The sequence below is a fragment of the Corylus avellana genome, chromosome 4, assembly GCF_965113065.1.
Source record: "Corylus avellana chromosome 4, dhCorAvel1.hap1.2, whole genome shotgun sequence".
Lineage (NCBI taxonomy): Eukaryota > Viridiplantae > Streptophyta > Magnoliopsida > Fagales > Betulaceae > Corylus > Corylus avellana.
In genome coordinates, this window is record NC_142493.1 from 9847154 (window position 1) to 9874296 (window position 27143).

The following is a 27143-nucleotide window of genomic DNA, read 5'->3' on the forward strand; positions in this document are numbered from 1 at the left end:
GCTTATAAAGAACATCACCATGGGGGGCACCGTGGGGAACCACCAGGAGAAGATCTAAGGTTACTGTACCACGAACTGAAAAGCGAGTGCAAGGAGATGGCTCGCCAAGTACAAGGGAAGCACACAATGGTGGAAGATGTCCTCTAAAGCATGAACTTGCCATTTACCTAGTGGGTGTTAAATTACCTTTTACCCGGAAAGTTTAAGGTCCCCAATGTCGCCCGATATGATGGTAGCATTGATCACATGGAGAACCTTGAAACATTCTGCACCCATGTCACTTTACACTCGACCCCTGATGAGATCACCTACCATGCATTTCCTCTCTCGTTGAAGGGGACCGCTCGCGGATGGTTCAACATTCTCCCTCGAAACTCAATCGATAGCTTCACGGGCTTGGCAAAAATGTTCTTCGACCAGTTCATGTCCACGCAAAAACAGAGAATGCCAATAACGTACTTGATAACCATCCAACAGAAAGATGCCGAGTCCATGAAAGATTATGTAGATCGCTTCAATAGAGAGAAATTGGAAGTAGAAGATGCACTTGGTGATTTGGTGTTAATGGCTCTCATGAACAAAGTCCACCCTTCAAGCTCTCTAGCAATAGAAATAGCACGACGACCACCCGCGACCCTCCAAGAGTTTATGGATAAAGTAGCAGAGTACATCAATGGGGAAGAAACAATATGGGCCCTCACGGTAGCAAGCGAAAGACAAAGACAATTAGGGAGTGTGAAAATAGAAGCCCCTCCAACTGAGTCCCAACCCAAGAAAGAGAAAAAAAAAAGGATAGGAAGAAGGACACTATTCAGAAGGAATTCAACTTCACCCCTTTGGATGCCAACCTGAGGGAGATTTGGCATGAGATCTACGTGCTACTAGAAGTAACACGTCCCCCGCCAATGCAAATTCCATTAGGACCATGGCCACCATACCAAAAATTGTATCACGTTATGGATGGAGATCGAGAAGCTCATTAAAAACGGGTAGTTAGCCAGATTCATGGCAGGACAAAGACAACAGGCCCTTCAATGCGCAAATGAAAATCCTCGGATCGAGGAGAGAGGCCCAAAGAAACAAGACAGGAGTCAAAGGCAGGAGTTGTAGAGTTAAGAAAATCAAAGACACGATAGAAGGAATAATGACCACAAGGACCACCCTCCCAGGCACTCGGATAGGGGGAGGTATAGAGTTCAGGGCCAATTACACGGATACAAAGGTCGCGATTCCTCAAAGGAGGATGAGAAGATCCACGCAGACTTTGAGAACGATAGACATTAAGACAGAGCATGCAGAGAGAGGTCGGAGAATTGAGGACAGAACATCCCACGAATGTAGAGAGTAGTGGGAGTGATCGACACCATAGCAGGAGGGTTCGTAGTGGGAGTGAATCTAGCTCCTTATGAGGACCCATGCTAGGAGGTTGGTATCAGGGGAGGTATTGTCGCTCGAACGAAGTTCCAAGTCCGAAAGAAAAGAGTCGCTCCCAGTATCTTTCACGGATGAGGACTTATGCGGGGTCTTTTTCCTTCACAACAACGCTCTAGTGGTAACCCTCCTCATCTCTAATTATAACATTCATAGAATACTGATTGATACAGGTAGCTCGGCGAACATATTGTACATGGCCACTTTTAAGAGGATGAGATCAACATGAATAGAGTGAACCCTATGACGACCCCGCTTGTGGGCTTTAGGCAGGAAATAGTAAGACCTGCCAAAGTAATTTCTTTACCAGTTTCCACAGGTGCCGAGCCCCAGCAGGTGACGGTAATGGTCAACTTCCTTGTTTTAGACAAACAGTCTCTGTATAACGTCATACTGGGATGACCTACATTGAATGCTCTCAGAGCGGTGGTATCAATGGTTCACCTAGCCATGAAGTTTCCAACCGAACATGGTGTCGGAGTGGTAAGAGGAAATCAAGAGATAGCGCAGGTCTATAACAATGCAACCCTGAAGGAACCCCGTATGAAGGAAGCTCTCTCCATCGTGATAGAGGTCCGCAATGAGAGAATGTTAAGGCATGGCGAACCCGTATAAGAGTTGGTCGAGCTTCCGATCAACGAACTAGAGAGAACCCTAAAGATAGGGTCCTAGTTGGCATAACCGATCAAGGCAAACTTAGTCTGCTTTCTGCAAGAAAATTTGGACGTCTTCCATAGGACACATGAGAACATGCCCAGAATTGACCCCTCAATCATCACCCACCACCTGAATGTAAACCCAAACTCTAAACCGGTGATATAGAAAAAGAGATACCCTGGGCAAAAAAGAAGTCAAGCCGCAGTGAAAGAGGTTGACAAGCTCCTCAAAGTAGATCTTATTAGGGACGTCCAATATCCGTCATGGATATCCAATGTGGTCATGGTGAAGAAAGCGAGTGGGAAGTGTAGAATGTGCGTCGACTTCACAGATCTCAACAAGGCATGCCTGAAAGATAGCTTCCCCTTTCCTAGAATAGACTTGCTCGTTGACTCCACCGCTGGTCATGAGTTGCTCAGATTTATGGATGTGTTCTCGGGATATAATTAGATTCAGATGGATTAGCTGGAGGAGGAGAAGACAACCTTCATGACCGATTGTGGACTCTATTGTTATTGGGTGATACCCTTTGGATTGAAGAATGTAGGAGCCACATACCAACGGTTGGTCAATAACATGTTTAGGGAGTAGATCGGAAAGAATGTGGAAGTCTACATAGATGACATGCTAGTCAAAAGCCAGCAAGCCACCAGACACGTAGTGGACCTCAAGGAGACCTTATGAACCCTAAGACATTATCGCATGAAGCTTAACCCCATGAAGTGTGCCTTCGGGGTCTCTTCAGGTAAGTTTCTAGGATTCATGGTGTCTATGCAGCCACTGCGCAACACTAAGCAACTCTAGCAACTTACCGGTATAGTTGCAGCCTTGATGAGGTTCATTCCTGAGCCACTAACAAATGTCTGCCCTTCTTCAAGATACTTCGCAAAGGCTTTCAATGGGGGGACAAATGTGACAGGGTTTTGAGCAGCTCAAGGAATACTTAGTCAACTTGCCCTTACTCAGCCAAGCATACAAAGGCAAACCCTCGTACCAATATTTGGCGGTATCCCCAACAAAGCTCAACCATGGTTAGAGAAGATGCCAGAATCTAGCAGCCGATTTATTACACAAGTAGAGCTCTCCCTTGAGCAGAGACTAGATATATGAAGTTCGAACAACTGGCATTCGCACTGGTCATCTCGGCGAGAAAGCTCCATCCTTATTTTCAATTTCACACAATTCACGTCCTTACGTACTACCCTTTGAAGCAGATCCTCCACAAGCCTGACTGTTCGGGGCGATTAGTTAAGTAGGCAGTGGAGCTGGGAGAGTTCAAGAACCATCCACTTAGAAAAAAGCTACTACCAAACCATAATGGAGGGATGCCATATCTCTTGAGTATAATGCTCTTCTCTCCAATCAAACCTGGACCCTCTACCCTAGGCCTTCTCATCAAAATGTGGTCAGAAACAAATGGGTCTTGAAAATCAAACAAAGACTAGATGGCACTGTGGACAGATTCAAGGCACGTTTAGTTCCTAAAGGATTTGATCAGTTGAATGGTGTGGACTACTATGAGACCTTCAGTCGTGTTGTGAAACCTGCCACCATTCGTTTGGCTTTGGCAGTCCAATTCGATTGGAATATCAAACAACTTGATGTTTCAAATGCCTTCCTTCATGGCATATTGAATGAGGAGGTGTACATGGAGCAACCTCCAGGTTTTGTTCATCCTTTATACCCTGATCATGTCTGCAAATTGAGTAAGTCTCTCTATGTCTTAAAGCAGGCACCTAGAGCCTGGTTCATTCGTCTCTCCCAGGCCTTGCTGGATATAGGCTTCTCTGGTTCATAAGTTGATCCCTCCCTCTTTACTTATCATGCTGGACCTATCCACATCTTTCTTCTAGTCTATGTGGATGACATCATTCTCACAGGCAATCACTCAGCAACTCTTACTATCATTATCAGCAAGTTCCAGGCTGACTTTGCTATGAAAGACCTTGGTTCCCTCACTTACTTTCTTGGAATTCAAGCCACTCGGGACTCTACAAGCCTTCATCTTTGACAATCCAAGTACATTCTCGATGTTCTTGACAGAGCTCAGATGACAGAATGTAAACCATATTCAGCTCCCTTCAGTGCTGGTTCCAAGATGTCCAAGTTTGGTGGAGATCCTCTCTCTAAAGCTACTAAATACAGACATATTGTAGGTGTTGTGCAGTATGTGACTTTCACCAGACTAGACATTGCATACTCAGTAAACCAACTTTGCCAATACAAGTATGCTCCAACTTCAGTTCATCTCACAGTAGCCAAATGAGTCCTCAGATATCTCAAGGGTTCTGTTCATTTTGGTCTTCAGTAAGGCAAAGGTCCTCTTACCATCACCACCTACTATGATTTTGATTGGGTTGGTAACCCTGATGACAGAAGATCCACCACTAGCTTTTGTATTTTCTTTGGCCCAAATTTAATCTCCTGGTTAGCCAAGAAGTAGCATGTTGTCTCTAGGTCTAGTACTGAGGCAGAATATTGTTCACTTTCCCTTGCAATAGCTGAAATGTTCTGGCTTCGCATGCTACTCAATCAACTCCACATCGGTCTCCCTTCTCCTCCCATTCTCCAGTGTGACAACTCAGGAGCTGTTGCTTTGGCCTTTAATCAAGTCTTTCATGCACGCACCAAACATATTGAGGTAGATGTCCACTTTGTCCATGAGAAAGTGGTCAACTGTGCCATTCAAATTCATTATCTCTCCACTCTTGACTAAGTTGCACATATCTTCACCAAGGGTCACACTGCTGCAAGGTTCTGCTTTCTCAGGGACAACTCAGGGTCCTCCCTCCCATGAGTTTGCGCGGGGGGGGGGGGGGGGGTGTTAAGAGTAATCCAGAAGATTAAATGAAGTCCAAGGATAATCAAGAAACTCTATCTAATACACGTGACAAACACCATAGTTTTCATGCAACCTTGACTCCTACAGCAGCTACTAGAAGGACTTCACATCACAACAACTTTTCTTCCTCAATTCATGGAAACTTGCTCCCCACTTCTGCACACATTAGTAGACTACAACACCAGCCTATCCCTGCTGACCTGGGCTGCAAATCCAATTCCTTAAGTTATGGTTGATTTTCCTCCAACATTGCCATCAACTCAACACATGTTGTGACAAATACTACCTAAATTAATAGATAGTATTTGCTATGTTTTAACTCATAAGTGCACAAGGTCAAAACAATAGAATAAGGTTCAAGTACGAGATCATTCTCACGAGAATTGATGATTTTGTATAGAATTGTTTTTCTAAATTAAAATAACAAAATTGTCACAAAATTGGTATTGATATGTTGAAAAGAAATAAAGATAAATAAAAGTGTTAGGGTTTCGACATCCACCACTAATCAGACTAATTAAGATAACAATATGTCAATGCGCCAATCATACCGGTATATTTAATGTTTGACAACCTTAGGGCATGGGAGTATACTCCTTAAGCTATTGATCTCCCTAAGCAACGAATTAAGCATGGGTGTACACTCTAACTCTTTTCTTTCTCAAAGGATTTAGCATGAGTATATACTAAGTTGTTCTTTAAGAAATAATAAATTTGTAAAAATCGACAAACACATGAGGCCTAGGACATGAGTGTATACTCTCGGTTCTCCATGTTGATAACCCTAAGAACCCGCAAAGGTATATTTTTTCACTCTATTAAGCCCAGGACTCGGTTATCCAAATTGACTTAAATAACTAATCCATACCATATGTATATGTTGATCAGACACATTTATATGAGGAATTCAATTAAGTAGGAAATAATCAAGTTAAATACACCAAAATATGATTGTAGCAAAGGCGCCAATATTGAAATCCTAAAAGGACATGATTAAGGCTTCAATCTAGCCCCTAACTAAAGAGTTAGTTACACATAATTAAGATAAAGACTAAAAATAAAAGGGAAAGAAGAAACCGAAAAGCTTCTGGAAGTAGCCTCCAAATTCCCTCTCTAAAGTTGTTTATCTTCAATCCTCCCTTAAATTGTGAGGTTTAATGAGAGCAAAATTGGAAAAGAAGGCATAGAAATTTTATGTGAGACACACGTGGGATGATTTCTGTCCACTCAGATAGAAATTAATAACAGAGGGCCTTGCAGTGAGCTGACAGATGGATCGGGATTGGCGGAGGCTAACTTTCAGCCCCGCCGACCGCTATGATTATTTTCAGTTGGAATTACCGGGGGCTTGAAAACCTCTGGACAATTCAAGACCTTTGCCGGATGGTGAGGGATAAGAAACCCGACTTGGTTTCCCTCATGGAAACCAAGATGTGAAAGAAAAAAATGGAGAATATTAGAATCAAATTGGGCCTCTCTAACATGTTCGTGGTAGATTGCATATGGAGGAGTAGAGGTTTGGGGATATTATGGGGGGAAGATGCAAAGGTTGAAGTCCAAAATTTCAGCCGTAGGCATATCAATGCCATAATAAATTAAACAGACCCAAAGCAGAGTTATTTTGGAAATTCATGGGGTTTTATGCCCATCCCGAAACTGCCAAGAGACATGAGGCGTGGGTTTTATTAAAGTACCTAGCTCGGCATGACCCTCTCCCATGGTTGTGTATTGGCGATTTCAATGAGGTTGTCAATGGGACCGAAAAATGGGGGGGGGGGGGGGGGGTGGAGAAAGGATATGATAGCTTTCCAACAAACTCTGGAGTAATGCAACTTGTCTGACCTAGGCTTTTATGGCTCAAAATAAACATGTTGCAATTGTAGAGAGGGGAGGGTGTTCATAAAGGAGCGGCTTGATAGAGGAGTCATAAACATGGAATGGAGGACCTATTTCCCTGAGGCTGTGGTGGCAGTGGAAGCAATTGTTTCTTTAGACCATGCTCCGCTAGTATTGAGACTAAAAAAAAATGGTTGGAAGATTAAACAGAGTAATCGTTTTCGTTATGAAGCTGGATGGGCTTTGGAAATTGGGTACCAGGATGTGATTAATATGGTCTGGAAGCAACCATTGGTGGAAATCAGGAGGTGGGACCGTTTGGGAAGTAAACTCTTTGCATGTGTGCAAAGTCTTATACAATGGAAGAATAAATTGCAAGAACCCAAGCCTGGGCATATTTCATAGTTGAGGGAGCACTTAGCTGAGTTGCAGGGACATGATGATATGGGTAATGATGAGGAAATTTCAAAGCTCAAGCGTGACATCCAAATTCAACTAGACAAAGATGACTTATGGTGGCGACAAGGGCTAAAGCAGATTGGCTCAAGCATGGAGATAGGAATACTAAATATTTCCATGCTTGTGTCAATTCTAGGAGGAGAAAAAATATAATTGATCGAATAAAGGATGCACAGGGGCAGTGGTGGGATTCGCCAAAAGGGGTGGGCAAGGCTTTTGTTGATTACTATACTGATTTGTTCTCCGCTGGTAGTGAAGGTGACATGGGTCAGTGTTTGCAACATATAGATGTTCGTGTCTAGGTAAGCATGAATGCCGAACTTATAGAGGATTTTACTACAGAGGAAATTAGCAAAGCTCTACACCAAATGGTGCCACTCAAAGCCCTCGAATCGGATGGGATGAATGCTTGCTTCTTTCAACAAAATTGGGCAATTATAGGAGAGGAGGTATGTAGAGGTATCCTTGATATTCTCAATTCTCGATGTATGCTGCCTAATCTGAATTTGACTTATATTGCTCTTATTCCTAAGACAAATAATTCGGAATGTGTGACTGAGTTCCGACCTATAAGTCTTTGTACTGTATTGTACAAGCTTATCTCCAAGGTATTAACTAATAGGCTTAAAAAGGTTCTTCCTCATATTATTTCATCCACTCAAAGTGCCTTTATTCCGGGGAGATTGATTACGGATAATATTTTGGCGGCTTATGAAACCCTCCATACGATGCATACCAGAATGCGAGGAAAAAAATGTTTTATGACCATTAAAATAGACATGAGTAAGGCATATGACAGGGTAGAATGGAGATTCTTGGAGGCGGTAATGGGAAAAATGGGGTTTGATGAGCGTTGGATCCGACTAGTGATGATGTGTGTCACTTCGGTCCACTATGCGCTTTTGATCAATGGAGAACCATGTGGGCATATAACCCCCATGAGGGGTATCAGGAAGGAGATCCAATTTTCCCCCTACCTTTTTCTTATTTGTGCTTAGGTCTTGAGTTCTATGGTGACTGATGCAAATAAGGAAGGGTTCTTATCAGGGGTGCCTACTTCGAAGAGGGGCCCAAAGATTAGCCATCTCTTTTTTGCAGATGACAGTTTATTATTTTGCAAGACCACTCTAGCACCATGGAGCAACTTATCGGCCATTTTGCAAAAATATGAGGAGGCATCGGGTCAAAAAATGAATACTAATAAGACCTCTATTTTTTCAGTAGAAATACCCTAGTGGTTGAGAAGGAAATCATTTTGGAGTTTGCAGGCATTCCAACTACACATAGATATGACAAATATCTAGGGTTACCAGCCTTGGTGGGTCATTCCTGGATGAAAGCTTTTAAGGGTATTACGAAGCAGGTGCGGAAACGACTTCAGGATTGGAAATTAAGATTTCTTTCCCAGGCTGGAAAGGAAATTCTCCTAAAGGCGGTGGTAATTCAAGCCATTATTTCTTATTGCATGAGTGTTTTTCTTCTTCCAAAATCTTTGCGCTCAGAGATAAATTCTCTTATTAAAAGGTTTTGGTAGGGTCATAAGGAAAATGATAGAAAAATCGCATGGATGAGCTGGAGCAAAATAGGGGTCTCAAAGGCTGGGGGAGGAATGGGTTTCCATGATCTTGCTTGTTTCAACAAAGAACTCTTGGCAAAGCAAGTTTGTAGGATGTGGACTATGCCAGACAGTTTAGTCGCACGAATCATGAAAGCAAAATACTATCTGGATTGCTGGATCATTGAAGCTCCATTACGAAAAAAGCCATCTTTTGCTTGGTGGAGTATTCAAAGCTCATATACACTAATGAGGGAGGGTCTGGTATGGAGGATTGGGAATGGAAAAAAATAAATAAAAAAAATGCGCACTTGGGTAGATAGAAAAAAAAAAAAAAAAAAAGCAACGAAAATGGGCATGTATGGAAGCAAGATTTATTGACTCAATTATTCTCGGCAGAGGAGAAAAGCATGATACAATCCATTCCTATTAGTTGCACTAATCTGGAAGATAAGCTAATCTGGAGGGGTACCGAAAGGGGTATTTTTTCGGTCATGAGCTCATACCATATTCAAAAAGAATTGGAATGTTCGTAGATGGTGGAGTGTTCTTCTCAGCAAAATAACAGTACGGTCTGGAAAAGTTTCTGGAAATTACAAATTCCACATGTGGAGAAGGTATGGTTCTGGCGGGCTTGTCAAGATATTTTACCTACACGGGATAAGTTGTTTCGGAGGAAGGTGATCTCAGACCCAAGCTGCCCCATTTGTGGACTGGAAGCTGAGACAATTTATCATATTCTGTGGCAATGTCCATTAGCACAGGATGTATGGAGTGGGGGCTATATTAAATTTCAAAAAAGCTCTTTGGGTGAATTGGAATTCTTGCGGGTTGCAAAAGAAATGTTGCGGAAATGTGATGTGGAGGAGTTCCAGATCTTCATTCTCACTGCTCGAAGGATATGGCTAAGGAGGAATGAATTTCTGCATGAGGGCTCCTTTTCCTCTCCTAATACCATTGTCATGAAAGCAGTAGCTGCTTTGCAGGATTTCTCTCAGGCTCAAACAGGGACATCTCGGACCTGTGTTCCAGAAGGGCAAGCTTTTTCTGGGGAAGTGGACGGCACCGTAACAAGGCTGGTATAAGGTGAACTGGGACGCGGCCGCTGGGAAGCAAACGGGGAGGATAGGGATGGGAGTTATCATTCGGGATCACAAGGGGGCGGTGCAGGCAGCGTTGAGCAGTACGCGTGTTGGCATTCTCGAGCCAACGGCTGCTGAAGCGCTGGCAACTATCTTGGCTATCCAAATGGCACGTGAGATGGATCTCACGCAGGTTGAGTTGGAAGGGGATGCAAAGGTGGTAGTCGAGGCCGTGGAATGTGAAGCTGCAGATTGGAGTAGAAGGGGCCACTTAATTGACAACTTACGTGCCTTGCTCAAGTACTTCCCTGCTTCGAAACTGCTTTATGCCAATAGAGCTTGTAATCAAGCTGCTCATGCTTTGGCAAGACTAGCTACGACGCAGGTGTTAGATAGGAAGTGGACCTCTGAAATCCCAGATTGTTTGAGGAAGATTATTGACGCAGAGAAATCTGCTCTGAATGTATGTTGATCTTTTTTGAGAATGAAATGATAGAAGCTAAATTTTTCAAAAAAAAAAAAGTAATGGGGGGCTTCAATTGCAAATTTTTGAAATATTAGAAAAGTACATTATAAATTTTTAAATATTAAAGTTCAAAGAGAAAAAAAAAAAAAAAAAAAAAAAGCTTGAAATTTGGCTCATTTAACCCAAATAAGATATTTGGCTCATTTGGCTCATCTATTTCCCAATTCCCATACCTCTCAAGCAAGCCTGTAATCCGTAGAGCTACGAGTGTATTGCATCGTATAAAAGTCTTCTTGTTTTACACGGTCTTTCAGTAAAGTCTCGATCAGAGGCAACATGATTGCCCTAATTCCACAACCAACATGATGACGACACTTTTTGGTCCTCTTTCCATCACAATGGGCACTTTTTGATTCCATCTTGATCAGAGGCAACATGATTGCCCTAATTCCAATGAAACACAACCATCCTGAGGAAACTTTCTGGTCCTCTTTCCATCGCAATGGGCAGCTTTAAAGACAACAAAAGTTTTAAACAATGGTCCGAAGCATTACTCTACAGTAAAAAGATAATAAGGTGGATCAGTAATGACAATGTCTCGTGTTGTGCATCAGTAATGTCAGTGGGTAAATATTTTTTTGTGCCACTTTAATTTTGACATCGTTCAGTAATTATTACGGTTTCCAAAGAAGTAGGAATTTTAGGGTTGTTTTTACTGCTGGGAGGTGGGGGCCTCTGGTAAGAAATCAGACACAATGGGAAAAGTGATTTATTTTGGTCAAATTAAAGAATGGATAAATAATTTTGGGGAAATGGAGGCAGAAAGCCACAATGGGCTGTTTAGGCCATAAATTTTTGACCCGAAAGCATAGATCCTTTAAACTTTGAAAAATAATTTTACCTTGTAATTTAATAAGATATAATGGATGGAACATATTTCCAAAGATAATAAATAGTGAGATAAATTATTTAATTAAATAATTAGTATTTTAATTTTATTTCAGTAGTCATTGTGCTAAAGCAAATAGCTGAAACAACTTATTGAGAAGTCAAGATAAGCCGTGCAAAAATTGCTCAATCCATCAAATATCCTTTTCAGTAGTCATTGTGCTAAAGCAACTAGCCGAAACAACTTATTGAAAAGTTAAGATAGGCTGTGCAATAATTGCTCACTCCATCCAATATCATTTTCAGTAGACAGTAGTCATTGTGCTAAAGCAACTAACTAAAACAACTTATTGAGAACTCAAGATAGGCTGTGTAGTAATTGCTCAATCCATCCAATATCCTTTTCAATAGACAGTAGTCATTGTGCTAAAGCAACTAGCCAAAACAACTTATTGAGAAGTCAAGATAGGCTGTGCAATAATTGCTCAATCCATCCTTACTGCTCAATCCATCCAATATCATTTTCAATAGACAGTAGTCATTGTGCTAAAGCAACTAGCCGAAACAACTTATTGAGAAGTCAAGATAGTTTGTGTAGTAATTGCTCAATTCATCCAATATCCTTTTCAGTAGACAGTAGTCATTGTGCTAAAGCAACTAGTCGAAACAACTTATTGAGAAGTTAAGATAGGCTGTGCAGTAATTGCTCAATCCATCTAATATCCTTTTCAGTAGACAGTAGTCATTGTGCTAAAGCGACTAGCTGAAACAACTTAGTGAGAAGTCAAGACAGGCTGTGCACTAATTGCTCAATCCATCCAATATCCTTTTCAGTAGACAGTAGTCATTGTGCTAAAGCAATTAGGCAAAACAACTTATTGAGAAGTAAAAATAGGCTATGCAGTAATTGCTCAATCCATCCAATATCCTTTTCAATAGACAGTAGTCATTGTGCTAAAGCAACTTGTCGAAACAACTTATTCATAAGTTATGATAGACTGCATAGTAATTGTTCAATCTATAGACTTCAAAAATCATGCATTGTGATAAGAATAGAGGTCAATCCCTCATGCTTGCCTAAGACAGAGAAATTGAATGGAGCTTCGCATCATGAAACTTGAGTAAAGTTGAGTGTTATATTTTTATTTTAATTAAGAGTTCATTCAGATTATCCCGTTTGTATTATAAAATAAAAATGTAATTTTTAACATTTTTTTTTTTCCTTTTAAAGGTATTTTTGTCGTAATATATATGAAAAACTTCAGTTGACTCCATAAACTTTTATCGCATTTCCAGCCACTCCCTTATGCTTAAAAAAAAATTCTCAATTTAGTGTATCCATAACTTAGGAAAAGCGATAAATACTCTGTGCTACCTTAATCAACCGGAAGACTTGAAAAATATAAGTGCAGCTTGCTTGGCAAAGGCTTTGAGTATTTTTATTGTAACAAAATTTGATTGATGTATAAAAAAGTAAAAATGTTTTGTATGAAAAGGAAAAAAAAAAACATTAAATAAATAAATAAAAATTTATTGTAATTTTTTTTTATTTAAATAGTAGTTGAAAATTATTAATGTGATAAACAATAAAAATATTGGGAAGTTGAATTTTTTTAAAAAAATAATACTGGGGCTATTAAGATATTTTGACAAACAGACCACACAAATGACAAAATTTACTACGTAAACAACAATGCCAATGTAGAGTAGAATATTAATTTTATCAAAACACACACTTGGAATTATTGCAACGAATGAGGGAGTGGACTTTCTACGAATAAAAAGACAAGAGAAGAGTGGATAAAACCAAGAGATCGAGTCAATCTGCTTCTTCTTTGTTTGGTTTAAACATTTCCGGCGAGGAGAACATCGGCAATCAACTTCTCCAAGTTCCGGTAAGAAGAACCACCAGGCTTGGCAGCCTCTTCTGCCTTATTCTTCCACTCCATTACCTTCCTCTTCATTTCTTTACCCTTATCACCCTCCATTAACTCCCTCACAAGCTTCTCAACAGCATCTCTCTCAACTTCATTATCTATCTCCATCCCAATGCCCCATTCGGTGCAAGAATACAGGCAGTTTATTTGTTGGTCGGCAAAGAAGGGCCAGGAGATGATCGGCACTCCGCCGCACACGCTTTCGATCGTTGAATTCCACCCGCTATGCGTCAAAAATCCTCCGATCGACGGGTGCTTGAGGATTTCTTCTTGAGCACACCAACTTGCTAACATGCCTCTATCTTTCGTTTCTGTAAGAAACTCGGGAGGAAGAAGGGCTGAATCGCCGGTGACAAGATCAGGCCTTATAATCCACAAGAAGGGTTTCTCGGTGTTGGCAAGTCCCCAAGCAAACTCAATTAGTTGTTGCGGCGTCATGACCGTTATGCTGCCGAAATTCACGTACACTACGGTGTTGGGTTGTTTTGAATTTAGCCAATCCACACACCCCGGCTCTTCTTTCCATAAATTGGAGGCTATTGATTTCAGCCGTTGATCTTTGATCTGGTCAGCAAGCAATGGAAGTGGACCGATGGTGTAGGTGCGAGGAAGCAAAGAGGAAATACCCTCCAAAACATCATGTTCAAAGGCGTCAAACGTGTTGAAAATGATAGCTGAAGCTTTTGAAGCTCTCTCCACTTCAGTGATGATGAAGTTGAGCAAGAAGTCTTTCTCATCTGTAGTTCTAATGAAGGTTGGACAATCACTCAGACGGATGCTTTTCATCCCAGGAATCCAATCGATCATTGTGGTTTCTAGATACCCATTTGTTAGATGGCTTGCATCTGTGAATCAAATGAAAACAAGCTATATATTAAACGCCGACGTATAGCTGGATATATAAATACACTTAAATATTACGTACCTTTGAGGGGAATTAAACCGCGTTCAACAAGATGGCGGAAATGCAAAAAGGCCAAGGAGCAGCAGGCGCTAGGCGTCCAGAAAAGAACATTTGGAATTCCAAATTCTTCAGCAGCTTCGAGAGTGAATGTCATGGAACCATCGGAGACGATACACGTCACAGGCGGCGCGTTGGAAGAGGAAGAGTCGTTGAGTTTGGAGAGGAGGTTGCGGAGTGGGACGAGGCAAGTCTTTGAGGTGGAATCGCAAAGAGCGGGGATGTCTTGGCTGACGTCGGCGTCAGAAGGCGGGAGGCCGTCGGGGATACTTTCAAAGCGGAAGTCTGGCAGGCCGTTGAGGGAGTTGGGGCCTCTGGATCTGAGCAAGCGTGTGTGGTTGTAATGGGTGTTGACAAAAGTGACGTGGAAGCCTTTGTGGTGGAGGAGTTTGGCCACCTTCAGCATCGGGTTTATGTGACCCTGAAATGGAAGCGGAACGCAGACGACATGAGGTTTCATTTTTCTCTCACGAACAAACAAATGGCCGGGGAAGAAAAATAGAAGGCTGGATCTTTCCAGGCGTTTTGTACTATGGTTTTAATTTATTTTATTTTATTTTTTCTTATCATAAATAAAAATAATAATAATTTTAGCTTATGCAATAATACGTGGAAATAGCCGGCAAGGCGGCAACCGCTTTTCGTTACCTACCCGTCGAGGCTGAATAGTTTCGTTTCGAAGCCAAAAAGGCATATTGAAATGTCCAAATCAATGAATAAGAAAAAAGTACACATTATTTTCGAGCTACCACATCAATGTTAATGTGATCGTCAATGTACAAAAAAATAATAATAATAATAATGATGACCTTACAAATTTTTGTTAGGACAAAAAATATTCTAATAAATTTGAAAAAAAAAAAAAAACAAAAAACATAAACTGAATTTTTTTAAAAGAGAAGGGTAATTTTATGGGTGGTTGAGCCATCCCAAAACCAGTGTTGTCACCAAGCGCCATCCGGAGGCCGAGCTAGCATTTAGAGTTTTGGAGAGGGGAAAAACTAAAAAATAAAAAAAAAATTGGGAGGAGTAAAATTCTAATTTGACATTTTTCACAAAAGACAACATTTTAAAGAGTAATGCTACAAGTTTTATTGTGTAATTCTCATGTCCCTCTATGGATGTTATGGCTCTTAAATATACCATTTTGCTTATAATTGATCACTATTAAATTTTAATCAAATTGTAATTTTAAAAGGCACATCATTTTTAGAGTGACAAAAAAAGACTTATAAAACTACTCTATTTTAAATCCTGAAATCATGTTTGGAAATAAAATGCTCAATTGTATCTGATTTTGTGTTGAAAACAAAACCCAGTTTTATTTTTTCGCACATCAATCGAAGAGGCCACTGAGGTTGTTCTTTGCAAAACCGAGATAAAGGCAAAGTTGAAATTGAATTTGAGACTAGAGTGAAAATGGAGAAAGCTGAAAATAAATAAATAAAGGAATTATCGGAAGACACCCTTTTTTTTTGTTTTTTTTTTTTTTTTTTGGGAGTTTTATGAACTCCATCGCTTGAGAAGGACTCGTTATGATGGGATAAGACTGGGTTAGCATGTGCAAAATATTTAGTTACTTTCTTAATCGACACAAGCATCTTTCTATACAATGATTCATCAAAAGAGTAAACCAATTATTTTTGTAGATCTGACTATGATTGTTATGCTAAAATCTTATGATTAATATTTAAAAATAAATAAATAAATAATTTTGTATGGGTAGTCTCACGAGAGGTAGATACAGAACTCCTAGCAAATTTAAATTAATGGGGGTGGGATGCTTCCAAGTGAAATTTCTTGCTAAATTCAATGAGGCTTCATGTTTCCCATTGGTGTGTATACAAATTTTGCATTACTTTAAAACATGACAGAGACTAGTTTCACATGCAAATGAATAAATAAATGCATGATTATTTTTTACAAATAATAGGAGTGATGATATACACCATACGTGCGTGTATGGACAGTCATGCACACTCATATAATTTAATATTTTAATTAAAATAATAATAATAATAAACACGGGTGTGCATGATGCTCAGAGTGACGTATATCATCGCTCCAAATAATATATTTTATGAGTGCAACTGCATTAATGTATTCCAGCTCCCATACTGTATACGTGACCCTCACACTGACAGATCATGTGGTGGGACAGAGGTTGAGATGGGTCTCAACTAATCGGGTCATGATACAAAGAATGCTGGCGTGCATGTTCTCTTTAGCATCACCCTAAGTAATCAATTCCCAAGCAGCCTAACTTTTGTCATTGGGATTCATTGCACCTTATTATTATGTCTATGTACGTGCTTGGTAAACAGTATAATGAATGTGATACCGAAGAATTAGATGTTCTAAGTTAATTTGAATTAGAGATTATTCAGTTACTTATAGTGAGGGTATTTTTGTTTCATTAAAAAGTAAAAAGACAAAAATATCTTTCAAGTATAACTAATTGGATACTATCCCGTTCATTTAAACATTTAAACTAGAGAGAATCCTGTTCTACAAATAAGATTGATTTGCCTATTCATTCATGACCACAAAATCATATATTAATTTTAAAAGAAAATTATAATTATTACACAAAATTCTTTAATTTTAAAAGAAATGCACATATATATAAGGAACAATATGTTGTTAGGGATACAGTGATAAATCTCAATTATTCTGTAAGACATTTTGATTTAAATTGAATAAGGTTGTTTATTCACTAATATATATTTATGACTTATGAGCATTAGGCATATAACATATTTTACATGTAAATGGTCCATATATTGTATTAAATATGGTTTATGGTTTATGTAATGACATTATCACATAATATATCTTAAACCAAAAGCCTTATAGTTTACAATTTAATGTTCATAATCAGCAATGAAATTGGACATTTCATTTGATAAGACTGTAAGACATCAATCATGATGATCTATTTTGATCTTGTAAAGTAGTGATTTCGGATTAATGTATTAGTGCAGATACAATGCACTGATTGAACCACTGGAGTTATCATTCCTTTAAAACACTGTCATTAGGAATGATGTGAAACTTTGAGACGTCTTATGACATTAATTCTAAATCTTGAGAAGATTCTAGACTCAAATGTAAAATAAAGATCAAGCAGTTTGGGAACTCCATCTTCAAGGAGGAATCCATGTGTTTTAAGTAGATCAAAGAAATAAGAAATTTCATAATAAGATAAATTTAATGGAATGATTATTCTTAGTCTTTGGCCAAGGCATTTTGTAAGATAAATTTAACACTAACTTGTGCCAAGTCATGAGATGACCAGTGTCACAACCATATTGAAACTGGTTATATTCTTCTTTGGTTCTCTCTTCAAGTAGTCGAAAGCCTATAGATAAATAGAGGAATCTGTGAGGCATAATATGTACTCTCACTCACAATTAGAGAATTGATTTTTCATTCTCTTGATGACCCATTCTCTTTGATCATCTTCAATAATTGAAGAGAAAATTCAAAGTTATTAAGAATCCTAGATACAGTTGTGTGGTTGAAGGAAGAAGAAGAAAAAGATTTTTTTGTTGTTTTTGCTCTTAATTATCCAATGAGTGGTCGATTGCTACGTGTAAATGCTTCTCTTGTTTTTATTTTTATTTTTTAGTTAATAAATTTTTTTTGGTTACTTGAGTTTTAATGTTTTTAATTTTTTTTTTTTTAGATTTTTAAATATGATAAAACTAGTACCTCAGGTTTTGGAAAAGACTGAATTCCCACATCTGTTAATTTTCGTCAATCCCCCACTAACGAAAGTCCACGTCATCGCCATACACGTGTCCTTAAAAAAAAATCCACGTCAGTTCGGTATAACATTAAACTTAAACAAAACAAAAAAATAATTGGACATTTTTCCACAACCAAACCTGGCGGACAAAATACCCATAGGCACACCACCAAAGCCAAGAGCCACCGCCCAACCCATTCAAACACAAAAGAAAATCATTTGAAGCAGACACCACAAAATCCAAGAATGGCCAAAACACATTAAATCGAGAATGGGATTGTGAGTAGTTCAGATTCCACGATAATGGAATATGTGGAATTTGTGAGTAGTTCATAATATTATGTTGAGTAGTTCAGATTCTAACTTTTTTGATCCAAAAATGTAAGGGGTGTTTACTGGCAGTGCAGATTTACAGGGGATATTGTGGCAAAATAAAGGAAGGTTAAAGATGATAATGGGGAAAAAAACAGAGTGCAATAATATTAAAGATAAGCTACTTCGAGAGAGCTACTCTCCATAGACTAAGGTAATACAAATATTCCCAAATCTCCTCTTCTACCCCTCTAGCCTAGCCCTTATATCCAGCATTTTATTAGAATCCTTTCTAATAGAATTCCACCTATTCACACAAGCTGACAAACGACAGCTTGAGGGGATATTACAAACACAGTAGCGTGAGCACAAAACGTAAATACAAGGTAAAATGACAAGGTAAATAAAATAAAGTATTTAAATGATAAAGGATGCTAGCTATGCAGAGCAATCTTCTAGAGGCTTCCCCTTCCTCTTCACACGTGTCCTGCCACTGAGTGAACCACCATGGCCCAGCTCCACCAACAGCACCCGTAACAAGTCTCCCCCCTTCAATGCACCTTGCCCACAAGGCGCGGGTATTGATTTTGTAAATTCCAAAGGTTCTCCCAAGTTTCATCCTCAGACGGAGCACCCTTCCAATGAATCAAAACTTCGGTAACAGCCCTGCCCTTCTTTTTTATCAAACGCCGATCCAGGATTAGTTCAGGCTCTGGCTTGAGTTCTCCATGTAGTGGTGTGGAGTGTTTGCCCAATTTTTTCTTAAGGCATGAAACATGGAAGACGGGATGGATGCGTGCATCAGGGGGTAAATTCAGTTTATATGCGACATAACCAATCATTTTCAGAATTTGGAATGGGCCAAAAAATCGAGGAGACAGCTTCAGATTTTTTCCCATAGCAATTGATTTATGTCGATAAGGCTGCAATCTAAGGTAAACCCAATCTTGTTCTTGGAATTCTCTCTATGTTCTCTTCTTATCTGCTTGGGTCTTCATCTGGTTTTGGGCTTGCTGCAGGTGTTCCTTCTGAATAATAATGACAGTGTTGTGATCTTTGAGTTGAGTGTCTACTGCCATGTTTGCTGAGGTGCCAGGAACATAAGATAATAGGGAGGGTGGAGGATACCCATAGACAGCCTCAAATGGGGTCAATCCTATAGAGGAATGGTGATTGGTATTGTACCACCACTCCGCCATAGGAAGCCATGTGTTTCATTCCTTAGGTTTGGCTCCTGCATAGCACCTTAGATATGTCTCTAAGCATTTATTTAGTGCTTCTGTTTGCCCATCAGACTGTGGATGATAAGCAGAACTGAAAGTAAGGGATATACCCTAAAGATGAAAGAGCTCTCTCCAAAAAGTACTAGTAAATGTAGGGTCTCGGTCAGAAACGATTGTCTTAGGCATGTCGTGTAGCTTGAAGATGTGAGTCAAAAAAATATGGGCCACCTTAGAAGCTGTATAAAGGTGAGAGACAGATAGAAAATGGCCATATTTTGTAAACGTATCCACCACTACTAGGATTACATTACACTTATAAGAGGGCGGCAACCCCTCTATGAAATCCATCGAGATATCCGACCAAGCTATAGATGGAATGGGGAGTAGCTGTAGTAGCCCAGCAGGATGAATTGTCTCATGTTTGTTGACTTGGCATACCTCACATTCCTTGACTACCTTCTTGATGTCCTTCCGCATACCCTTCCAATAAAAATCCATCTTGGCTCTTTGAACAGTTTTGTGGTAACCAGAATGGCTAGCCGTGGGATTAGAGTGAATGTAGTCGAGGAGTTGTAGTTGGAATGGAGAACCTTTAACAATCAACAACCTCCCCTTCCTCAAAATCAGCCCTTGTTGTAAGGAGTAACCTTTAGGCCCAGAGTTACCCTGTTGTAAGGCAATGAGTAAGGCCTTTGTCTCATGATCTTGTGAATAAGATTCCTTCAATTTAGCAACCCAAGATGGAGTTGGAAAGGAGATGAGGGAAATGGATAATTCCCCCTCTTTGCTTGTTTCTTCAAACCTCCTTGATAAGGCATCAGCCACCAAGTTCTCTTTCCCCTTCTTATACTCTATCACAAAGTCATACCCTAAGAGTTTAGAAATCCACATCTGTTGGGAAGGTGTACCTACTTTCTGCTCCAAGAGAAATTTGAGTGCTTGCTGGTCGGTCTTCACCACTTTTGGACAACCGAGATCAATGAAAGGAGTTCTTTTTCATATGTGGAGAGATACAAAGCCTGCCCTTTCAAAACCTTACTAAAGAAAGTTATAGGATGCCCACCCTGCATCAAAACTGCCTCTAGGCCTGTACCACATGCGTCGCACTCAATAGTGAAGGTTTGAGTGAAATCCGGGAGTTACAATACCGGAGAACTTGTGACAGCCTCCTTGAGTTTGTTAAATGCTGCAGTAGCAGAGGGGGTCCCAGAAAAAGAATTCTTCTTGAGGAGATCTGTGAGAGGGGCAGCTATCACCCCATAACCCCGAATGAACTTCCAGTAGTAGCTCGTCAATCCCAAAAATCCTCGTAGGGACTTGATGGAATGAGGAAGTGGCCATTGCAGCATAGAGTCAAGCTTAAATGAGTCAGCCCGTACACCTTGGCTGGATATCAAATGACCCAAGTAGTCAATCTCCGAGACGCCGAACCTACATTTAGAAGCCTTAGCAAACAGATTGTTAGTTTGTAATACACCCAAAACTATTTCCAAGTGTGTTAGGTGCTCTTCCAATGACTTACTATAGACCAATATGTCATTGAAGAAAACCAAGACAAATTTCCGTAGGAAAGGCTTGAATAGGTCATTCATTGAACTTTGGAATGTTGAGGGTGCATTGGTGAGACCGAAGGGCATGACAAGAAATTCATAGTGCCCGTCATGAGTCCGAAATGCTGTTTTAGGCACATCCCCCGGTCAGACTCGTATTTGGTGATACCCGGATCGCAAATCCAGCTTAGAAAAAATTTAAGCTCCAAAGAGCTCATCCAGTAGCTCATCGATGACGGGAATAGGATATTTATCCATGATGGTGTCCTGATTTAAAGCCTTGTAGTCGACACACATACGCCAACTTCCATCCGCCTTACGAACCAACAAGACCGGGGAGGAGAAAGGACTTTGGCTAGGTCGAATAACCCTTGTTTGCGAGAGTTCTTTCACAATCTTTTCAATTTCTGACTTCTGGAAGTAAGGGTACCTATAGGGTCTTACACTAATAAGTTGTGTCCCCTTAAGTTGGATTTGATGGTCCTAACTTCTCGGTGGTGGTAACTCCTTAGGTTCCTCAAAAACCTTCTTAAACCCTTCCAATAATTCCCTGATCTGAATAGGGCAATCTGGAATGTCAGAGCCCACTACTTGAGTCAAAAGTTGTAAGAAGAACCCCTTATTCTCAGAATTAGAGGACCTTAGAAATTGGTGGCCATCTTCCATAGTTAAACCCGTAGGGTGTAAACCCTTGAACAATGTGAGGTTAGGACCTTGACCAAATTGCATTGTCATGCGAGAGAAATCCCACAATATAGGTCCTAGGGTTCTTAACCATTCCACTCCCAATACAATGTCACAACCGCCCAATGGAATAAGGTAAAAATCTGTAGTAATGGAATGACCTTGTGATAAGTGCCAAATATTGCATATTTGGACCCCTTTATTTACATTAGTTAATCCTTTAGCTGTGTCGTTATTTAATATTTTGTGTTAGTTTTGTGTTTTTAGTGTTTTGTAAGTCATTGAAGAAAAACTGCAGCTTTAAAGGGAAAAATGCGAAGTTTGAAAGAAAGCATACTTTGAGAAGACCTAGATTGTGTGGTTAAGTCTAACCAAATCTAAGGAAAGGTTAAATCAGATTAAAGTTCAGATTGGATAAGATTTCGGATCGGATTCAAATTCAGATTCTGCACACGTCTTAGTATTTTGACCATAACTCTCTGTTCAAATATCCAATTGAAGTGATTCAAACGGCATTGGAAAGCTAGCTCAAAATACTACAATTTGTTGTGAAATAAGATTTTCGTAATTCATACAGTTACTATGTCAAAATCGCCCCGCAATTAAAGGACACAAATCTGGACGAATCCTATTCCGATTTCAGACTTCTATTTTGACTGGGAGACAGACTTTCGAATTATCTAGGTTTACTTGGGCTTCTAGGACTTCCCTAAGCCTATAAATAGACTTCTTTGCATTCAAGAAAAGACACACAATCCCAGAGAGCAAAATTCTTTTGTTTAGTTTTTCTTTAGGTTTAGGTTTAGGTTTAGATTTTATTTTTATGTGGAGCTAAATTCCCAACTAAGGTTGGGGATGAAGCCTCACCGATGAAGAACAACATCACTTTTATGTAAGTTTTTATTATTCTGATTTTATTGGGTTTTTTATTTCAATTGTTTTACTTTTAATCAATTGTATGGATTGATTCTTGGATATCTCTTGTGATTCAAGGATACATGTGATGATTTGAGATAATTTTATATGATTGATTGCTTGGCTTTTAACTCATAAAAATTGGATATCCCTTGTGATTTGTTCTACGGATACATCTGGTGTTTCAATTGAATTTGGATTCCTTTTGTGATTTGGTCAATGAATGGATACATGGGATGGTTTTGATTAATTCTTTGAAGCATAGTAAAACATATCTATGATTTAATTTGTGAGAACTTCGGATTAATATTGATGAACATAAAATATGTTGTTATGATTTGGTGAGTGTGAATTCCCAAACCTTAGTACCTTTATTCTTAGATTTACTTATTTTATTTAGTTTATGTTTATCCTTTAATTTTCAAAACTCAAAAATCAAAACCCTTTTGGAACTAGATTAGGATTTAATTAGTTTAGATATAAATTGCTCTTTCAAAAATACAATTTTCTGTGGGATCGACCTCGTACTTGCAATCCATTAAACTACAATCGATTCGTGCACTTGCGAGTTAAATAAATTTGCACAACAAGTTTTTGGCGCCGTTGCCGGGGAATTGTTCAATTTTTGAAACCAATTTATTTCTAAATTAGTTTTATTCTTCTACTAGTTATAATTAGGATTTTATTTTTCTGCAATTTGTTTTGTTTTATTCGTATTACTTAAAAAAAAAAAAAAAAAAAGATTTTTCTTGTTGCTTTTTGTTTTGTTTGGCTTGTTTTACAGTTCTGCCGCAGCACCTTCCGCACATCAGCGCGATCGAGCGCACTCATAGCAAAAGCAGCAGCTCCGTAGATCTTTGCCAAAAATTTATTTTTGGTCATTTTTGTGAGTTTTTAAATTTTCATTTTCATTTTTTTTTATTGTGTTAGCTGTTCTTTTAGTTTATTTTATTTAAAAAAAAAAAAATTGGTTAATATTTTATGTGAGATATCTGCATGCTAAAAAGTGAGGGGAAGCATGAATTTTCATTTTAATGATTTTAATGCATCTCCTAGTTATAGGACATCAGCTCCTACCAACTATCCTCAAAATTTTTACCCACATAAACCATGTTCATTTTGTTTCAATCCTTATCATGAGGAAAACAATTGTCCAGATTTGCGAGCTGAGCTCGATGACTTATGGGACAAATTATACCAAATCAGAGCAGCTAGATCTAACTTTTCATATGAACAAATGAACACTAGTTTCTCCAGCCTGGGGTTTAATTCAAATTTCAATTGTTATAACTCGGACTGGAGCAACCAATCTGGTTTCTCATGGTCAGCTCAAGCTACAGGAAATTATGCTCACCAATTTGATGAATTGCACCATTTAGAATATCCGCAGTTCGATTAGCAAGCTCAACCTCCCATTTATCAGGCTACCACTCAAGTGTCACAGCCTGCACCACAGTCATCATTGGAAGCCATGATGAAAACACTAATAGAAAAAGTCGACCAGTCCAACTCCCAAGCTATACAAGAGCTCAAGAATTCCAACTCCCAAGCTATACAAGAGCTAAAAGGTTTTACCAATCAAGCTGTACAGGAGCTGAGGAATTCCAACATGGCTAATGGTAGAGACATACAAGAACTTAAGCAGGCCATGACCAAGATAGAAGGACAGATCGGTCATCTAGTTGCTGACTTCAACAGAATAGAGGAAGAAGAGCTTCAAAGTCAGCTGATGGCTGAAAGACACTACATGATGGATGAGGATGATTCTGAAAATTCTTATCATGAGCATGCCCAAGTCACCATCACACTTGAGAGTGAGGAAATTGTGGATAACAAAGAGGAGGAAGAGAAAGTTGAGCACTTTGAGCAAGTTGAGCACCATGAAAATGGTGAACTCCCAATGGATCCTAATCTGCCCAGTGACATGGAAGTGAGTACTGAAGCTCCTGCCAGCATCACTGTTCCTCTTGAGACACATCAAGAGTCCAAAGCTTCAGCGCCTAAATATCTCAGAGAGCCATCTTATGTCAAGATACTCAAGGATTTGTGCACACAAGCACACAAATCTAGGAACCACTTTCCTAAGACGATCCTTCCAAGCAAGAAATTCTACATAAGATGGCGAAACATCCTTCCAGAGGGGTATGAAGTTTTGAAGAAGAAGGGGTGGAAGGGATTGGTTGGACATCCGCATGATAGGGGGAAGCACTGTAAAGTTTTCTCCTCCAGTTTATTTTCTGCACTTCACTCCACAAATTCTTTCTTTCCTTTTTCATTATATTGCATTTCTTTTTATTTGTTTTTGTTTCTAACAGCAATTAATCTTTTGATGTTTTGTTTCTGTGAAAAAAATATTGCTGTTAGTTTTTGTTGACAGGTGTCTTGGTGTTTAAGTTTGGGGGACGCCCTAGCCTTTTTCATACCTTGAGATTTCTTTACTTCCGGTAATGTATTTCTATACTACACATTGAGGGCAATGTGTAATTCAAGTTTGGGGGTATGGAAAAACACTTTGTCTATTTATTTTTGTTCATATTTGTTTATTTTTATTTATCATTTTGTGTTAAAAAATTTGAAAAAAGAAAAAAGAAAAATTGTGCTATGTTGTTGTCAAGTTTGAGTTAAACTATAACTGTGATTTGCATTTCATTAGCTTGCTTAAAGGGTTAAACATCATCATTATGTCATTAGAAGTTTGAGTCCTTTGACTTATTTTTGGGTAAAAGAGATTTCACTTGTTTTGAAATAAATTTTTATGAGCACATTAGCATGTTTTCTGTGAGGTATGATGTTTGAGCTTAAGCTTGTTCTCTTTGAGATTTGTTGGATGACCTATTGATGAATAACCATTGGCTTGCAAGATATATATATATATAAAATAAAAAAATAAAAAAAATAAAAAAAGAGAAGGAAAAAGAAAATAAAGATCAAGTTGAGTTTTTCACTGAGTAACCGGACCTCTTGCCTCGTTAAGCATTGAGTGTTCGCGTCAAAAGGTGTGAAGTTCAGTGTTAATTTATGATATGGCTAATCTGACTTTGTAGCCTTTTTGACTTAAGTTAATAAGCCCTTAGAGATGTTCTACATCTAGTGCCCTAAAGCCACCTGGCTTGGGAGTCATTGGCCTAACACTTGTTACATGAGTCAATTAGAAAGCTTAAGGGAGTTAGACATTGCAAGGCCTATTAAAAAAAAAAAAAAAAATGCATATCTTGCCTCTGTTGTTTCATTTGTTAGGGATTCTTTCAAATTTTATGGAACTTGTCTTGAGTTTAAGCAGAAAGCTTCATGATTGTATGCTAATTACACTTTACACTTTTTAGAACATATGAGGTCTCAATTGTCCATTTATGAGTAATTTGATTTTGGATTTCCTTTTGACTGTTATTATGGTGTTTGTCTTTTTAAGTTTGCTCATGAATAAGAACCATGGTTTATGTGAAACTTCTTTCTTGTTAACAACATAGTGCACAATGTTTGTGGGTATCATTCCTGTTAAGCCCTCACGAGACTTCACTCGTCCACTAGGGATGCCTAGGGGTTTAAAAGGCTTGTTGCATATGCTAAATGCAATCGTCTCTCCCACGAAAGAGGATTTATGTTTCTTGCTTTCATTTTATTTTTTGTTTTGTTTTGCTAAGGGACTAGCAAAATGTAAGTTTGGGGGTGTTTGATAAGTGCCAAATATTGCATATTTGGACCCCTTTATTTACATTAGTTAATCCTTTAGCTGTGTCGTTATTTAATATTTTGTGTTAGTTTTGTGTTTTTAGTGTTTTGTAGGTCATTGAAGAAAAACTGCAGCTTTAAAGGGAAAAATGCGAAGTTTGGAAGAAAGCATACTTTGAGAAGACCTAGATTGTGTGGTTAAGTCTAACCAAATCTAAGGAAAGGTTAAATCAGATTAAAGTTCAGATTGGATAAGATTTCGGATCGGATTCAAATTCAGATTCTGCACACGTCTTAGTATTTTGACCATAACTCTCCGCTCAAATATCGGATTGAAGTGATTCAAACGGCATTGGAAAGCTAGCTCAAAATACTACAATTTGTTGTGAAATAGAATTTTCGTAATTCGTACAGTTACTATGTCAAAATCGCCCCGCAATTAAAGGACACAAATCTGGACGAATCCTATTCCGATTTCAGACTTCTATTTTGACTGGGAGACAGACTTCCGAATTATCTAGGTTTACTTGGGCTTCTAGGACTTCCCTAAGCCTATAAATAGACTTCTTTGCATTCAAGAAAAGACACACAATCCCAGAGAGCAAAATTCTTTTGTTTAGTTTTTCTTTAGGTTTAGGTTTAGGTTTAGATTTTATTTTTATGTGGAGTTAAATTCCCAACTAAGGTTGGGGATGAAGCCTCACCGATGAAGAACAACATCACTTTTATGTAAGTTTTTATTATTCTGATTTTATTGGGTTTTTTATTTCAATTGTTTTACTTTTAATCAATTGTACGGATTGATTCTTGGATATCTCTTGTGATTCAAGGATACATGTGATGATTTGAGATAATTTTATATGATTGATTGCTTGGCTTTTAACTCATAAAAATTGGATATCCCTTGTGATTTGTTCTACGGATA

The 27143-nt window shown here is 38.8% G+C and overlaps 2 protein-coding genes across 2 annotated transcripts; one reads left to right on the plus strand and one right to left on the minus strand.

Moving 5' to 3' along the window:
- Window positions 1-9316: 9316 nt before the first annotated feature.
- On the plus strand, window positions 9317-9865 carry LOC148586263 (uncharacterized). Its single transcript, XM_088515535.1, has one exon. It carries the CDS (start codon window positions 9317-9319, stop codon window positions 9863-9865), a length of 549 nt encoding a protein of 182 aa, XP_088371661.1.
- Window positions 9866-12888: 3023 nt separating this feature from the next.
- LOC132177861 (7-deoxyloganetin glucosyltransferase-like) lies at window positions 12889-14598 on the minus strand. The gene is made up of 2 exons (XM_059590336.2): window positions 14079-14598; window positions 12889-13998 (listed from the first exon to the last, which is right to left on the minus strand). The coding sequence occupies exons 1-2, from the start codon at window positions 14572-14574 to the stop codon at window positions 13061-13063; spliced, it is 1434 nt and encodes a 477-aa protein (XP_059446319.1). The 5' UTR covers window positions 14575-14598; the 3' UTR covers window positions 12889-13060.
- Window positions 14599-27143: the final 12545 nt, after the last annotated feature.

What these genes read in the sequence shown, in the direction of transcription:
- LOC148586263 (XM_088515535.1), top strand. Translation starts at nt 9,317, where the DNA reads ATGGTGGAGTGTTCTTCTCAGCAAAATAACAGTACGGTCTGGAAAAGT.
- LOC132177861 (XM_059590336.2), bottom strand. Translation starts at nt 14,574, where the DNA reads ATGAAACCTCATGTCGTCTGCGTTCCGCTTCCATTTCAGGGTCACATA. An exon ending in CGGTTTAATTCCCCTCAAAG is followed by an intron (nt 13,999 to 14,078) that starts GTACGTAATATT and finishes TTTGATTCACAG; the next exon opens with ATGCAAGCCATCTAACAAAT.